Source organism: Onychomys torridus, chromosome 13 (assembly GCF_903995425.1).
Source record: "Onychomys torridus chromosome 13, mOncTor1.1, whole genome shotgun sequence".
In the NCBI taxonomy this organism is placed as follows: domain Eukaryota; kingdom Metazoa; phylum Chordata; class Mammalia; order Rodentia; family Cricetidae; genus Onychomys; species Onychomys torridus.
In genome coordinates this window covers 66,082,329-66,099,593 of record NC_050455.1, presented here as the reverse complement: position 1 = coordinate 66,099,593, position 17,265 = coordinate 66,082,329, and the positions used below count along the sequence as shown (strand labels likewise).

The following is a 17,265-nucleotide window of genomic DNA, read 5'->3' as shown; positions in this document are numbered from 1 at the left end:
TTCACTCATCTTTCTGGTTCTTACCCCAATATTTGACTCCCAATTTTTTATTGATAAAATTAATTAGAATAATGCTTCCTCTGGTGCCCAACGTGGGGCTTGGGCTGTGACCCTGAGATTGTCTCATGCTCTACTAACTGAGCTAGCCAGGCCTCTTAAAAGAGCTGTTCAGTTTTTGCCTGAGTAAAGCTGAATCAGGAAGACATCTCCTAAGGGAGCCACACCCATTTGCTGAAAGCAAACAGCCTACCCCCAAAAAAGCAGTTACCAAGAAGCCAAGTTTGACCCCATTTTTGTGTGTTTAGAATCCTTTTTTAAAGCTTTTTAGGCTTTATGAGGAAAATCTTGCCCAATGTTTAGGCACCATATGTAATCAGATGTTTCCTGTCCTGACTGCCTGTTCCCAAATATCCAGCAGCTGCTTCCCAAATTACCACACAGAGGCTTTCATTAATTATAAATAGTGACCAGCCAACAGTTCAGACTTATTACTAACTAGCTCTTACACTTAAATTAACCCGTATTTCTTATCTACGTCTAGCCACATGGATTGGTACCTTTTTTCAGTATGGCATTCTCATCTTGCTTCTCTGTTTGCCAGCAACTCTCTGACTTCACCCTTCCTTTTCCCAGAATTCTCCTAGTCTGGCTCTTGCACTCATTCTCCTCCTGCTTAGCTATTGGTCAGTCAGCTTCTTATTAGCAAATGAGAGTAATACATATTTATGGTGTAGAAAAGGATTATTCCACAGCACCACCACATCTGGCTAATGAGACATTTTTAAAGTTCTTATTATAAGCACCCCTTCTGACTATACATTTTCCTCTAAATAAACAATGATGGTAAAAACCAGAGCAATTGACTCCCTAACTGCCAGCTAACTCTATAAGTCCCTAACTGTTCATCTCTTTAAGGCTGTACTGGCTGCTTTGAACAAAAGGAATGTCAATCAAAAAACAGCTATCCAGACTGCCTTATGTCAGCACCAGCAGTCTTGGAAAAAAATCCTACACAACAGCCACCTGTGGTGCAGACATTCATAATCCCCATACTTGGGAGTTGAAAGTTAAGGGATCAGAAGTAGAAGGTGATCCTTGACTACAGAGTGAAATACAGAAGATATATACATAGAAAAATTTCAGGAGTTCAAAGTCATTCTCTGATAGATGGCAACTTTTAGGCCAGCTTGAGCTACACAAGAAAGCCCCAAATCAAATATAAATAGATAAAAAGGCTATGGAGTTGGCCCCATAGGTAAAGGTGATTGTTTTCAAGACTTGATCCTAAGTGTGATCTTCTTCAAGTTTGATCCCAGGGACCCACATGTTGGAAGGAGAGAATCTGTAGGCAGAATTTTCCTGTGTCCCAGCAGTCCCTCCCAAATAACCACACAGAGACTTCTTATTAATTATAAATGCTCAGCCCATAGCTTAGGCCTGTCTCCAGTCAGCTCTTACAACTCAAATTAATGCATTTTTATTCATCTATGTGCTGTCCTGCGGCCCTCATCTATGTACTTTTCATGCTGTTTCTGCCTCATCTGGTTGGCGATTCCTGTTACTCTGCTCTCCTTCCCAGCATTCTTTTTGCCCCCAAATTCCTGCCTAGCCATCGGCCAATCAGCTTTTTATTAACAATGAGAGCAACACATCCTCACACTATACAGAAGGATTATTCCACAACAAGAATCTATTTATTCCTGAAAGTTGTGCTTTGACCATCCCCACTCCTGCCCCTCAAACAAATTTTGAAGTGTAATAAAAATTTAAATAAATCAATCTTAAGGACATTTAGATCTTTGATAACAGAAACTGATGTTAAGATTACTGCAGCTAGTTCCTATGCCAGAGTACAGTAAAAAGTTAATTTTTTTTTTTTTTGAAATAGGGTTTTGTGGTAGTTTTAAAGAAAATGGCCCCCAAAGGGAGTGGCACTATTAGGAGGTATGGCCTTATTGGAGGAAGCATGTCCCTGTGGGGGCGGGCTTTGAGGTCTGTTTTGCTCAAGCTTCCCTCAGTGTGACATCAGTTGACTTCCTGTTGCCTGTAAGATGTAGCACTCTCAGCTCCAGGACCACATCTGCCTGCACGCCACCATGTTCCCCATCATGATGACGACGATGGACTGAACCTCTGAAACCGTAAGCGAGCCACCCCAGTTAAATGTTTTCTTTATAATATTTGCGGTAGTCATGGTGTCTCTTCACAGCAAAACAAAACAAAACAAAACAAAAAACCCTAACTAAGACAGGTTTCATATAACTGGGTTTGGCCTTGAGGATGGCCTTAAATTTCTGGTCACCCTTCCCCCACCTCCCAAATGCTAGAATTACAAGTGTATACTACCACATACAGTATACGATCTGCTGGAGATCCAACCCAGCCCTTCCTGCCTTTCAAGCAAGCACTCTATTAACTCCCAGTTATGGACCTCAACCCTTGAGAGCCTTTGGAGTATGTTTGTTTGAGACACCCTCACAGTATAGCTCTAGCTGACATGGAACTTACACTATCACTATGGAATGGAGGCTGGCCTTGAACTACTGGCAATCCTTCTGCCTCAGCCTTCCTAGTGCTGGGATTATAGGAATGTGCCACTCTGTCCAAAAAATTATTTATTAGGTTTATGCAATCAGCAATAGCATCTGCTGACTAAAAACTGGAAGTGACAGGTATTTTTTAAAGACAACTTGATCCAAGCGATAAATATAAGAAATTAAAAAAAAAAAAAAAAACTTGTTTCTAGCAGCTCTTCTCTTTTTTACAATTATAACACAGCATGCTGAGAATCACAGACGCTGCAAAGCTAGTCCTGGAATTCATGGGCCTGGACTCAAAAAAAACCACAACTCCCAGAATTCCCGGGGCCGAGGGGCGGACCCAACGGTGAGGGGGTGGAGCCTGGGGGCGTTCCCCGCGAGGTTTTGAGAGTGAGGTGGCGGGAGCGGCGGCCATGGCGGCGCCGGAGGAGAGAGACTCGCAGGTGACATCCGGAGCTGGGTCGGGGACCTGCTCACCCCTCTGGGGCCGCTCATCGGCCGGGCTCCGCGCTCGCCGCCACCGCTGGCTTTGTCCCGACCCCCACGGTGCCATCCCGACCCCTGAGGCCCCTTGTGGGCCGGGAGGCCCCTGCGAAGGGCCTCCCTTTCCCGGCGACCCACCCAAGCCGCGGTATGGAGCCCCTGGCTTCAGGCTGGAGTGGGATTCCCAACACAAACCCGCCCTGCAGCCCAACCTCTGCTGCTTCAGTCCAGAACTGAAACACCTGAGCCGCCTCCCAACTCCCGGAGCCGCCTGGCACTGCGGGGGGTTGAGGGTGTGTGTGTTGGGGGCCACCCGCTTTTCAGACGGTGCACGGATCGTCAATCATGCTTTCGTATTCGCTTATTAAGATCTTCCAAGGGAGGCAGTGTGGGGGTTTGTTTGTTTGTTTTGTTTTTGCCTGTGCTGCGGTTGCAGCGTTGGGAAAGAGTGATGTTCTTCGGTAATTTCGACTTTTCACTTGCCTACTCGCTTGTTGGCTAGTCAGAATGTAACCCCAGGATAGTCACAGGAAACGTTTAGTTTGCAGCCGAGCACGTCTTTGTCAGATTCTGTTGTGGCATTCATTATAACAGGGCTTACCTTTTAATGGTTAGGTTGCTGCGTGGTTGAAAAAAATATTTGGAGACCATCCCATTCCACAATATGAGGTGAACCCACGGACGACAGAAATTTTATATCACCTTTCAGAACGCAACAGGGTACGGGACAGGGACATCTCCCTGGTAATAGAGGACTTAAAACAGAAAGCAAGTGAATATGAATCAGAAGGTGAGTTAAGTCTAGAGTTCCGAAAGAGGAAATTAAATTTTACAACACTAAAGTGCCCAAGATTAGGATAGACTACTAGAATTGATTATTGTTAGATTAAAGGCGTGTGCCACTACCACCTATCATTTTTTTAAGACAAATTGGCTTCTGCTCTATTATAGTAACTTCCAAATTAGAAATTTCACTATAGTGTGTTTTATTGATACTCTGCTAGTAAAACAGTGAATCCTAAAAGAGAATTAAATTTGCTGGGGTGAGGAATTGATAGAGGAATGCCTTGAATCCCAATATATTCGAGTCAGAGGCAGAAGGATATCTGTGAGTTCAAGGTCAGCCTGGGCTGCATAGTGAGAGCCTGTCTCAAAAAAAAGCTTATTAGCCTAACACGAAAGACACTTGTAGTTTTGTCCCTGTCCCTAGCTTGCAGGACACTAGAGGTAGCAGCCATGAAATGTGAGACTTGGACAAATACCATGGACTGCATATTAAGGAATTGCTTAAAAGTTCCTAGTAAGCCAGGCATGGCGGTATAAGCTTGTGATCCCAGCATTTGGAAGGCAGAGGCAGGAGAATTGTGATGAATGCAATGTCAGCTTGGATCATATAGCAAGACTGTCTCAAAAAGTTTTTCCCCTCTTTTTGTTGGTCACACACACACACACACACACACACACACACGTGTGTGTGTGTGAAAAAATGAAGAAAGAGCAGGGCACAAAGGCAAAGGGAATGACCAAGATCTTTCTGGGATGTTCCTTCTTCGGAACTTCTCCCACTCTGGAGTTCTTTCTTGATTTTCTTAATACATTTATGGATGTGGTAGCATGCATCTTTAGTCCTAGAACTCAGGAGACAAGAACAGATCTCTGTGAGTTCAAGGCCATCATGGTCTACAGAGTGAATTCCAGGTCTATGTGAGACCCTTTTTTTGTTTTTGTTTTTTGTTTTTTTGAGACAGGGTTTCTCTGTAGCTTTGGAGGCTGTCCTGGAACTTGCTTTGTAGACCAAGCTGGGCTTGAACTCACAGAGATGCACCTGCCTCTGCCTCCTGAGTGCTGGGATTACAGTGTGCACCACCACCGCCTGGCAAGTCCCTGTTTTTTTAAAATTCTCTTTACTGCTTTTGAGGGATGGGCACATGAGCATGTGGAAGTCAGAGGGCAACTCACAGGAGTCAATTCTGTGTTCCACTGTGTGGGTCCTGGGGGTTGAACAAGTTGGTTCCCAACACCCTCACTGGATGCTCCACAACTCCGATGTCTCTGGCCTCCATGGGCACCTGTGCCAAAAATGCAGACACACACATACATAATTACTACTACTACCAATTTTTTTTTTTTTTTTTTTTTTGAGGTAGGGTTTCTTTGTGTATCCCTGGCTGTCTTAGAACTCTGTGTAGACCAGGTTAGCCTCAAAATCAGAGGTGCTCTATTTTGGTTTTGGTTGGTTCTGGGTGCCCCTGCCTCTGGAGTGCTGGGATTAAAGGCTTCCACCACCATGCCTGGGTCAAAATAAATCTTAAACAAACAAAACTACAATAAAAGCCAAAAACCAAAAAGGACAAAACATCTGAGATAACCATGAATGCTTTTATCATTTCAGCCAAACATCTTCAAGACTTCCTTATGGAGAGTGTGAACTTTTCCCCGGCCAATCTGTCTAACACTGGTTCCAGGTTTCTGAATGCATTGGTTGACAGTGCAGTAGCCCTGGAAACAAAGGATACTTCACTAGCAAGGTAATCATTGTAATGGTTTTGGTCCGTGTTCCCAAAGCAGAATACACTGTAAGGCCTTGATGTAAGATTTTTTTGGTCTCACAGTAATTTGGCAAAGAAAATTAGCAATAAGTGCAAAAGTGCTGAGGTAGTTGTTTCGTTTGTTTGGTAGGTTGGTTGACTGGTTTGGATGGGGTTTTTTCCTTGGGGTGTGTGTGTGTGTGTGTGTGTGTGTGTGTGTGTGCGCGCGCGCGCTGAGTTCTACTTAGCTCAGCAGTACCATGGGTGGGTGGCCCTGGGCTGTATAAAAAGGCCAGCTGAGTAGAAGCCAGGGAGATGGAGCCAGTAAGCAGTGTTCCTCCATTGGTTTTGCTGGAGTTCCTGCCCTGAGACTTCCCTAAGTGTTGTGTTGTATCTGTAAGCCAAAATAAACCCTTGCTGGGCGGCAGTGGCGCACGCCTGTAATCCCAGCACACGGGAGGCAGAGGCAGGCAGATCTCTGTGGGTTCGAGGCCAGCCTGGTCTACAGAGCTAGTCCAGGACAGGCTCCAAAGCTACAGAGAAACCCTATCTTGAAAAACCAAAACCAAAACCAAAAAAAAAAAAACAAACAAAAAAACCCTTTTCTATGTTGTTTTTAGTCTTACTGTTTATCACAACACCAGAAAGCAAATTAGAATGGCTGATAACTGGGTATGTGGGTATATTATACCTATAGTAAGTCCAACACCCAGGAGGTAGAGGCAGGAAGATCAGAAAGTCAAGGTCATCCTCGGCTCCTGAGGGAGTTTGAGGCCAGCATGTACTATGTGAGAACCCTCCCACCACCAAATAAACAGGAACAGTAGTAGGTTAAATGATCTGGTTGAGCATGGCAAATTTTGGTCATATACAACATTGAATAAGTGAAGGACTCTTTGTTTTCTTTTTTTGTTTTTTTGAGTCTCTGTGTATCCCTGGTTGTCCTGGAACTTACCCTGTAGGCTAGCCTCAAACTTATAGAGATCTGCCTGCTCCTGCTTCCTGAGTGCTGGGATTAAAGGCGTGCACCATCACCACCTTGCTGAGGACCCTCATTGTTTGTGATAGATATTTCACTTATATAATGATGTAATTTTCCCCTGGATCCTCAGAGGAAACTGAAGAGTGAGATTCTCAGCAAATTTGACTCCAAAGGCCATATGACAGCTGTTGGTGCTAGGACTACTACTGCAACTATATGATCAGAAAAGTACACATAAGTATGTTGTGCATGACTGCCAGTGTAAAGGTTTGGGATTTCTATAATAATTTTTTTTTTTAAGATTATTTATTTATTTATTTATTTATTTATTTATTTATTTATTATGGATACAGCATGTATGACTGCAGGCCAGCAGAGGGCACCAGATCTCATTACAGATGGATGTGAGCCATCATGTGGTTGCTGGGAATTGAACTCAGGACCTCTGGAAGAGCCGTCAGTGCTCTTAACCTCTGAGCTATCTCTCCAGCCCCCGGATTTCTATAATTCTTGACAAGTAGTGTTGTAAGTGTAAAAACATGTAGACTACATGGCACAATGTTGTGGACCAAATCAGTTCTTCTGATACCAAGTACAATTGCATAGATGTAATACTAGGAAAGCAGAGATGAATAGGGAGATAGACCTCACCTTCAAAGACAGTTTCTTAGTCAAATGAGAAGGACAATGGAGAGAATTCTACCATCATGTAACAGCTGCACTCTAAGACTAAAGATGCTATCTCTGGCAAGCACAGACAAGGTAATAAATTCAGGATGGGTAAGTCTTACCTGAGGGTTTTTTTTTTTTTCCCTGATGGGGTTTGTTTGTTTGTTTTGTTTTAACAGGGTCTCTTTATGTATCCCTGGTTAGCCTGGAACTCACTGCTCATTCTGTAGATCAGGATGTCCTTGAACTCTCAGAGATCTGCCTGCCTCTGCCTCTCAGTCCTGGGAACACAGGTGTGCACCACCACACTCAGCCTTCCTGAGTTTTGTAGGGAAAACGGGAGTTTGGCCTGCTGAAGGGCATTTGAGGCAATGGCAGCCGCATGTGACAATTGTATAAATGGACGGAACAGTGTGATTGCATAAAGTCTGTAGAGAAGATCATTATGCAGAGCTTATCCTCGGCTCCTCCGTGTAACCAGGTTTCTCTTTCAGTTTTATTCCCGCAGTGAATGATTTGACTTCTGACCTTTTTCGTACCAAGTCCAAAAGTGAAGAAATCAAGCTTGAATTGGGAAAACTTGGAAAAAATCTAACTGCAACATTAGTGTTAGAAAAATGTCTACGAGAGTGAGTTGAAATGTAGACATTTTGAATAATAAAGACATTAGTAGGATCTTGTCAAGCCAGGCATAGTGGCACAGTACTGTAATGCCAGCTCCTGGAAGGCTGAGGCAGCAGCCGCCTAAGTCCAAGGCTGCCTGAGCAGCTCAGGAGGTGCTTAGCTGCAGATTTCCACATCTTACTTCATATAGTTTATTACCCATATATTTATTTTTGCCTTATTAAGAATGTGTAGTTTTATAAGTTTCAAATCTTTAAACTCACAAACTACCACAACATTTAAAGTCACATATTTTGGTATGATTTTTTTCTGTCACTCTTAATGTCCCTCTTGTGAGGCTGTGAGCCTTTAGATTCTTATTGCCCCAGAGATTAGACCCGGTGGTTAGCATTTATGTAATGCAGAGTAATTTGGTGATATTCAAATGTACTCAGCAAATAATGAAAATGTATGTGTTGGACACTGTGTCATGTCACATGTAGTAGAGAGGTCTTTGGGATCTTGTATTTCAAATTGGCTTAGGATATATATTAAAGCACTTTTTTGAATGGCAGGTTTAGTTTGTCCGAGAATAATTTAAGGATAGGTTCATGTTAATATTGTTATGTTCCTGAGAAAAGTCCCACATTGGCAACATAGAGGGGCAAATGCTCTACAGAATGCACTGTAGTCTGGGATGTACCTGTGGTGGAATAGCCGGCAAGTAGCTGACCTATATGGGCTGAGCCAGAGTTAAATCCCAGAAGAGGGCGTTAGTTTTCTTGTTTTTAAACAACCCTTTTTACTGAGAAGAAAACAATGCTTTAATTTTACTTTTCGAAGAGATCTCAAGAAGGCAGAGTTGCATCTGTCTGTGGAAAGGGCCAAAGTTGACAGTCGTCTTCAGAACATGGACTTCCTGAAAGCAAAGGCAGCGGAGTTCAGGTTTGGAATCAAAGCTGCAGAGGTGTGTATGAAGAACTGTATCTAGCTAGCCTTTTAGACCTTTGTCCTCACAGTAGAAAGTCCGTCAGTCCTTTCGGTAGATGACAAACCCACAGGGATGATCTGTAACCCCCAAGTGTATGTAACTACTGAGCAGCAGCTCCAGGTTCACAGTCGAGCATTCAAACCCTTACACTCGGCACCCATCTTCTCAACATGTCTAAGTGTGGAAAGGATTCACAAGTAACATAAACTAGCTTAGATGCATGTGTGCTTTTTTTATTTGTGATCTGTAGCATTCTTTATTGCACGTTGAAAATTTTTCGTGATGGTTACTTTCAAATTGATTTTTCAACAGAACTCTTTTTCCTCATATTGTAGGAGCAACTTTCAGCCAGAGGCATGGATGCATCTCTATCTCATCGGTCACTAGTGGCACTTTCAGAGGTTAGCTTCCTGTCTTAGTCTGCCCTTTGCTGCTGTAACAGAATACCACAGACTGGGTAATATATGGGCAGTCAAAATAGAAGTTTGTTTTGTTCATGATTCTGAAGGCTGAAACGTCTAAGAACCAAGGGTGCCATCTGCTGAGGGCCCTTTGCTCTGTTGAGGGCCCTCTACTGTGTTCTCAGTTGTATAGTAGGAAATGCAGGTCCCAGGGTGAGGGAGACGGCTCAGCTGTTGGTAAAGTGCTTACATGAGTTTGGATCCCCAGCACCCATGTAAAAGCTGCACATGTCTAACTCCCCAGTTAGGGGCTAAAGACAGCCAGTTCCTGTATTATCAGTCCCTTTGTAGGTGAGGGAACTATGGAGAAGATAGGTAACTTTCCCAAGTTATATAACTACTGAGCAGCAGTTCCAGGTTCCTGTCAGGCACTGACAGCCTTCTCTTCTCACACTTGTGAGTGTAGGTAAGGGTTTGCAGGGGACATAAGGAGCTGGTTACTCCTGGGCCAGGTTGTCTAGCCTCTCAGTGAACTCCACATTTACTGAAGGACACTATCTCAAAAAAACAACCGCATTGAGTGACTGAGGAAGACACCCAGTGTCAACCGCTGGCCTCCGTACGGTGCACACCACTTGGAGGAGTTTGGTTTCTTCCCTCACATTGGTCCTAGGGATCCAACTTAGTTCATCAGAGGGCTAGAGAGATGCTCAGCAATTATAGCACTGGCTGCTCTTGAGAGGGCTCGGATTCAATTCCCAGCACCCTCATGGTGCCTAACTACTGTCTGTAATGCCAGTTGAAGGGGACCTAGCACCTGCTTCTGTGGGCACCAGGCATACATATCGCTCACAGTCATATATGCAGGCATAACACTCATACGCATAAAATAAACGTAAAAAACAAAACCGGCTGCAGGGATGGCTCAGTGGTTAGGACACTTGTGCTGAGGATCTGGGTTGTCTCCCAGCATCCCCACGGTGGCTCACAATCATCTGTTACTCCAGTTCCAGAGGATTCAGTACCTTATTCTGACCTCCAAGGGGACATAAAAAAAAGGTACAAAACAAACAAAAACCTTATACGATAAAATAAAATACATTTAAAACAAAATAGAAAAACCTTAATTCACCAGGCTTGCCGGCAAGTGTCTTTACCCCTGAACCATATTGCTAGTCTCTATATTCCTATACTAAGTAAGTAGGAATGTAATGTATTTAAGCATTTTAGAAAAGTATTGTTTCTATTAGAAATGAGGTGTTCTACTTGAAGTTCTTTGATTCCTTATTTAAAGTACCTATGGATTGGACAGTGTAGCTCAGTTGTAGATTGCCTGCCAACCTTTAGGAAGCCATAGGGTCTATCCTTAGCACCACAAATGAATAAATACCTAAATAGCAATGCTTTATTGCATTTTATCAGAAATGTGCACTGTCTAGTTGTTTTGTGGATATTTCTGTGCTATAAAACTCTTTTCATTTCCAGAAACTCACAGAACTAAAACAGCAGACAATACCCCTGAAGAAGAAATTGGAGTCCTATTTAGATTTAATGCCGGTAATTGTTATTATGAGTTTTCTTGGAGTCACGTTTTCTAACCTTCCTCTAAAGACACTAAGTGATCGGAGCACAGTGTTTCAGGGATTGAAAATCAGTGGCAGAACTCAGAGTGTGACTCACATTTGCAATCTGAATGTTTGGAAGGCTGAGGCAGAAAGACCACTGTGAGGTGTAAGACAGCTTAGGCTACAGAATGAAGATTTGTTTTTATTTTTATTTTTATTTTCTGGAGCTGAGGACTGAACCCAGGGCCTTGTGCTTGCTAGGCAAGTGCTCTACCACTGAGCTAAATCCCCAACCCCAGAATGAAGATTTGTATCAGAATAACAAAAAATAAAGACAGTGGTAGGCTTGGCATGGTAATCCGCATCTCTAATCACAGCACTTGGGAGGTTGACGATCTTGAATTCAAGACCAATTTGGGTTCTGTCTTGGTACATTTATTTATTTATTTTGGGTGTGGGTGCCACAGTACATGTGAAGACCAGAGTTGATTCCCTTACCAAGGATTCCACTCAAGTCACTAGGTTTGGCAGCAAGTGCCATTACTTAGTGAACCATTTTTCCTGTCAAGATCCTGTTTTGGGTTGGGGATTTAGCTCAGTGGTAGAGCACTTGCCTAGCAAGCACAAGGCCCTGGGTTCGGTCCTCAGCTCTGGCCAAAAAAAGAAAGATCCTGTTTTAACACTCCCTCCCCAAATGGTGATGGTAAATTTCAGTATTGTATGTATGCCCCTTATTTTCTTTGCCTTCTGAAGGGATTGTATTGTGAAGTGGCTTTCTTTGAGTGAACTGCCTCCTGTATTTGTTTGTATCACTACGACCATGATACTTCGCAGAAACCACTTAAGGGAACAAAGACTCATTTGGCTCATATTTTCCTAGTTTCAGCCATAGTGGTGGGAAAGGCAGGTGGAACAGGTCAGTAAAACATGGCAGACCTGGACGCAGAGAACAAGCCAGGGACCAGGCTTGTACTGAATAGTCAACTTGATACAAGCTACAGTCATCTGAAAGGAGGGGAACTCAGTTGAGAAAATGCCTCCACATAAGATGTGGCTATAACACATTTTCTTAATTAGTGATTGATGGGGAAGGCCTAGCCCATGTGGGTGGGACTGTCCTAGGCAGGTGGTCATGGGTTCTATAAGAATTCAGGCTGAGCTGGGTGGTGGTGGCACATTACTTTAATTCCAGCACTCAGGAGGGAGAGGTAGGGGGATCTCTGAATTCAAGGCCAGCCTGGTGTATAAAGCAAGTTCCAGGACAGCCAGGACTGTTAAACAGAGAAACTTTGTCTCAAAAAACCAAAGAAAAAAAAAGAAAGAAAGCAGGCTGAGCAATTCATGGGGAGCAAGCCAGTAAAAAGCACCCCTCCATGGCCTCTGCATCAGCTCCTGCCTCCAGGATCCTTCAGTGATGCACAACAATGTGGAGGTGTAAGCCGAATAAACCCTTTTCTCCCCAACTTGCTATTTGGTCATAGTGTTTCATCACAGCAATAGAAACCCAAGCTAAGACAAGGCTATAACTTCAAAACCTCACCTATAGTGACCTCTTCCTCCTGAAGGTTCAGAGCTTCCCAAATAGTACCAACAGCATTCAAACAAGAGCCTGTTAAACTTTTCATCAAACCTTTCCTTGTTTTGTTTTTCTTTTTAAGAATCCATCTCTTGCTCAAGTGAAAATTGAAGAGGCAAAGAGAGAATTAGTAAGTAATTCCCATTTTTTTTCCTGATTTTTCCCCTTTTTAATGAACAGTTATTAAATTGAGATAATAAGATTTCTAAGTTGTGTCGAGTGATGAGGTCCAGCTGCTTGGGAGTACACAGCCCAAGACAGGGTTTGTGGTAGAAATTGTAAAGGGCCTTATAGAGTTCGATCTTAGAGGCTGCAAGAGACTGGTGACAGTTGCTGAGTTCTTGTATGTATGTATGTATTTATTTTTTAAAGTAAAAAGTAATCAAGGGCGGAGAGGTGGCTCAGAGGTTAAGAGCACTGACTGCTCTTCCAGAGGTCCTGAGTTCAATTCCCAGAACCCACATGGTGGCTCACAACCATCTGTAATGAGATCTGGCGCCCTCTTCTGTATACATAATAAATAAATAAATCTTAAAAAAAAAAAAAAAAAGGTAATCAAAGCTGTGCTTTTTGATCAGGCAAGTACTTTGGGAAGAGAGTTCTAGAATCAGCATATGGGGCAGACGGGTGGGGAGAAGAAAATTGTAGAGAGCCGTTGGTTTGTTTAGGCCAGGTGAGAAGTGATAAAGAATAAAGTGGTAAAGCAATGAGAATGAAAGAGAGGCTGTGTGCAACATTGTGGGACACAGACCTAAGAGTCTACCCATGTGCCGGAGCTGTAAGTTTTCTCCTGGTCCTGCAGCCGCTCAGACCCAAATGAACACACACAGGCTTACATTGTTTTTAAACTATGGCCATGGCAGACTTCTTGCTAGCTAGCTCTTACATCTTAAATTAACCCATTTTTATAAATCTATTCTTTGCCATGTGGCTTGTGACTTACCAGTATCTTTACATTTTGCTTCACCTGGCGGCGTCTCCTCTGCTCTCTTTTCTTCTCTCCTGTTTCTCTAGTTAGAGAAGTCCCGCCTAACCTTATTCTGCCTCACCATTGGCCAAACAGCTTTTTTTTTTTTTTTTTTAAGATTTATTTATTATATATACAGAAGAGAGCATCAGATCACATTACAGATGGTTGTGAGCTACCATGTGGGTGCTGGGAATTGAACTCAGGACTTCTGGAAGAGCAGTCAGTGCTCTTAACCTCTGAGCCATCTCTCCAGCCCTGTTTTTTGTTTTTTGTTTTGTTTTTTGAGACGGTTTCTCTGTGTAGTTTTGCTGCCTGTCCTGGATCTTGCTCCGTAGAACAGGCTGGCCTCGAACTCAGAGATCTGCCTGGCTCTGCCTCCCGAGTGCTGGGATTAAAGGCGTGCACCACCACTGCCTGCCAGACAGCTTTAGTTATCAACTAATCAGAGCAACACATTTTCACAGCATACAGAGTGGTATCACCCATCAGTGTGCCACTATGGCTTTCTAAGGGTATCATCCCTTCAGGTGTTCATTAGAATCAGTAGGAGTTGGAGAGTAGGAGTACCCTTGGGGGCAGGGCTTGGAAGGTGGCAGGGTGGGTTGATACAGAAGCAAGTGAATATCCAAAGGCACAGTTGACATTCCTAATAGTATTTTTAAAAATTCAGTACTCAGAAGGCCAAGGCAGGAGGATGACTTCAAGTCTGACACTAGCTAAAGCTACATAGCCAGACTCTCTCAAAACTACACACAAACAAAACCACATACACTAACACATACACACACAAGGGCTGGCAATGTAGCTCAGCAGTAGGCTTGACTAGTATACTTAAGTTCCTCAGACACTCAATGTGCACACATGTACACAACACACACACACACACACACACACACACGCACGCACGCACGCACGCTCGCACGCACACAAAGGGATACCAGTGCAGTTCAGTAATAGAGGGCTTGACTAGCATATATAAGTTTCTCAATTTGGTCCCTAGTACCACAAAAATAAATAAATAAATAAATAAAATAAAACTGGTTGTAATGCTTTTCTTTTCTACTTTCCTTTTTAAAATATCAGTAGAAGTTGATAGCATTTCTCTTTGTGTCTTCATTTATGGCTTATTTCCCTTCACCAGGACGCCATTGAAGCTGAACTTACTAAGAAAGTAGAAATGATGGAGCTGTGAGCAGAGCCAAGTAGACATCCTTTTCCTAAGAAGTAAATGACTGTTCTTAGGGGAAGTAATAACATCCTTCCTGGTAAAATAACAGTTTTTGGTCATGCATTTAAATTTTTTGGCCTAAATACAGTTTTCATATGAAAAAAAATTTGTGTTGCCTGTTATTTACTGTGTACCTGGCAGTTAAGAATCTTTCAAAGGTCAGGGAGGGGCTGGAGAGATGGCTCCGTGGTTTAGAGCACTTGTTGCTCTTGCAGAAGGCCTGGGTTTGATGTTCAGCACCTGTCTGGTGGCTGAGAACCGTCCATAAGTGCAGTTCCAGGGGAATGACACCTGGCATCTGCAGGCGCCAGGCACACATGTGGTACATAGACCCACCTGCAGGTGAAATATTCCTACACATTACAAAAAGAAAGAGGGCCGGGCGGTGGCGGTGCACGCCTGTCATCCCAGCACTCGGGAGGCAGAGGCAGGGGGATCTCTGTGAGTTCGAGGCCAGCCTGGGCTACAAAGCGAGTTCCAGGACAGGCTCCAAAGCTACAGAGAAACCCTGTCTCGACAAACCAAAAAAAAAGAAAGGAAGAAAGAAAGAAAGGAGTTCTTCAGTATTCCCTTAGCTGATCACCATGGCAGTTCTCAACAACTAGGTTAGTGGACAGCTTCTGTGTTCCACTTTCTCTATTTGCTTCCTTCTCTAGGGCTTTGCCTCCATTCCTGAGCAGCTCCTACTGACCACTCTCCAAATGTTAATATGTTTAGTTTATGAAAAAAATTAGACCTTTAAGCCAGTGGCAGAAAGAGGAATAATATAGCATATAATGCTAAATTCATATTTCATGCCTTATATTAGGATAATCCAAAGGATCGAAGACCAATATAAAAAGAGAAAAGATACTGGACTGGGGTGTAACTCAGTTGATGGAACGCTTGCCTGGCATACATGAAGCACTGTTCAGTCTGCAGCCCAGTGTGGTGTGCATGTTTAACTGACAGTTGATTTTCAAAAGTTACAACGGAACAAAAAGTCATAGGAATGATGACCTCCTAAAATGTAAAAGGCTGAGTGTAGTGGCGCATACCTATAATCACTGTGCAGCAAAAGCAGGAACAACATAGTGTATTGCTGTTGCTCTTGACTGACCACCATAACTAGATGGTAAAGACTCTATTGCTGAAGAAACGCTTTGAAAGACAGAGAAATCAAGCTGGAACTGTGCTCTGGTTAGATTTATGTCAACAATACAAGCTTTGAGATGAGAGAACCTCTGGAAAATGTCCCGACCAAACTGGTCTGTGAGCAAGCCTATGGTGCAGTTTTTTGATTGATGATTGATACAGGAGGCCTAGCTCACTGTGGGTGCTGCCATCCATGGACAGTGGTCCTGGTATACAAGCAGTCTTAGCAAGCCATGGGGAGCAAGTGAGTAAGCAGCCTCCTCCATGGCCTCTGCATCAGCTCCGCCTCCAGGTTCTCACCCTCCTTTGATGTAGTAGTTCTTTTCTATTGCTGTGGCAGAATACCATGGCCAAGGCAACTTTTAAAAGAAAGTGTTTAATTGGACTTAGGGTTCCAGAGTGTTAGAGTCTGTGATGACAGAGCAAAAGCATGAGGCAAGAACAGCTGAGCGCTCACTTTTTTTTTTTTTCTGAGACAGGATTTCTCTGTGTAACCTGGCTAGCCTCGAACTCAGAGATCCTCCTGCCTTTGACTCCTGAGTGCTGGGATTAAAGGTGTGTGCCACCGCTGCCCAGCCATCTTTTTTTAAATTATGTTTTTATTGATTATTTGGGAATCTCACATCATGTGCCCTGATCATTCTCACCTTTCAGTCTTCCCATGTCTGCTCCCACCCCATGGCCTTCCCACTCCCCCCGCCCAAAAAAAGCAAGTCTATTTTGTGTTGTCCGTATATTCAATAGAGCATGGTCAAATTCCTAGTGGTCAGTCCCCTAAGGGAGGATGTGCTGTGGGATGTCTTTCTGTATGCCGTGAGTATGTGTTGCTTCTATTGGCTGATAAATACATAAGCTGCTGTGGCCTATGGCAAGTGAGGTTATATCCAGGCAGGAAATCCAAGAGAGTGACAGGAAGAAAAAAGGCAGAGGTGAGGGAGATACCAAACTGCTGTCCAAGAACAACATGTAATGGAACTCAGGTAAAGCCATGGAACATGTAACAATACATAGATTAATAGTTATGGGTTGAGTTAAGCTATAAGAGGTAGCTAGCAAGAAGTCTGCCATAGGCCATACAGTTTGTAAATAGTATTAAGCCTCTGAGTGATTTTTTTTTTTTGGGGGGGGGGGTTCAAGACAGGGTTTCTCTGTGTAATTTTTGTGTCTGTCCTGGATCTCGATCTGTAGACCAGGCTGGCCTTAAACTCACAGAGATCCAACTGGCTCTGCCTCCCAGGTGCTGAGATTAAAGGTGTGTGCCACTGCTCACTGGCTGAGTGATTATTTTATAAGCAGCTGTAGGACTGTTGGACCAGGTGGAACCCGAGAAAACTTACACCTACAAGGATGAGTCTTTCTCCACCTGTATCCACACCAGAAGCCATCATCTAAGGAAAGCCACGTGGTGGCCAGAGCAGGGCAGGGCCAGCTCCCCCATGAGAGGCTAGGCTAGTTTTCCCATGCCCACCTTGTGGCTTCTACTGGGGCAGGAACAGAGAGCTCACATCTTGATCCACAAGTAGGAGGCAGAAAGAATACTGGAATGCCATGAATTTGTGAAAGCTCAGAGCCCGCCCCCAGTGACTCACTTCCTC

At 43.6% G+C, this 17,265-nt stretch overlaps 1 protein-coding gene across 1 annotated transcript; it reads left to right on the top strand.

Moving 5' to 3' along the window:
- The first annotated feature begins 2,916 nt into the window (after positions 1 to 2,916).
- Haus1 (HAUS augmin like complex subunit 1) lies at positions 2,917 to 14,636 on the top strand. The gene is made up of 9 exons (XM_036204898.1): positions 2,917 to 2,983; positions 3,639 to 3,813; positions 5,416 to 5,551; positions 7,697 to 7,831; positions 8,649 to 8,772; positions 9,132 to 9,197; positions 10,683 to 10,754; positions 12,421 to 12,468; positions 14,450 to 14,636. Exons 1-9 carry the CDS (start codon positions 2,954 to 2,956, stop codon positions 14,498 to 14,500), a joined length of 837 nt encoding a protein of 278 aa, XP_036060791.1. The 5' UTR covers positions 2,917 to 2,953; the 3' UTR covers positions 14,501 to 14,636.
- The last annotated feature ends 2,629 nt before the right edge of the window (positions 14,637 to 17,265 follow it).

Bases quoted from the DNA above. Each gene is read 5' to 3' on its own strand.
- Haus1 (XM_036204898.1), top strand. From the start codon at position 2,954: ATGGCGGCGCCGGAGGAGAGAGACTCGCAG. The intron at 5,552-7,696 runs GTAATCATTGTA...TTTCTCTTTCAG, and splicing joins AAGGATACTTCACTAGCAAG to TTTTATTCCCGCAGTGAATG. The intron at 8,773-9,131 runs GTGTGTATGAAG...CTCATATTGTAG, and splicing joins TTGGAATCAAAGCTGCAGAG to GAGCAACTTTCAGCCAGAGG.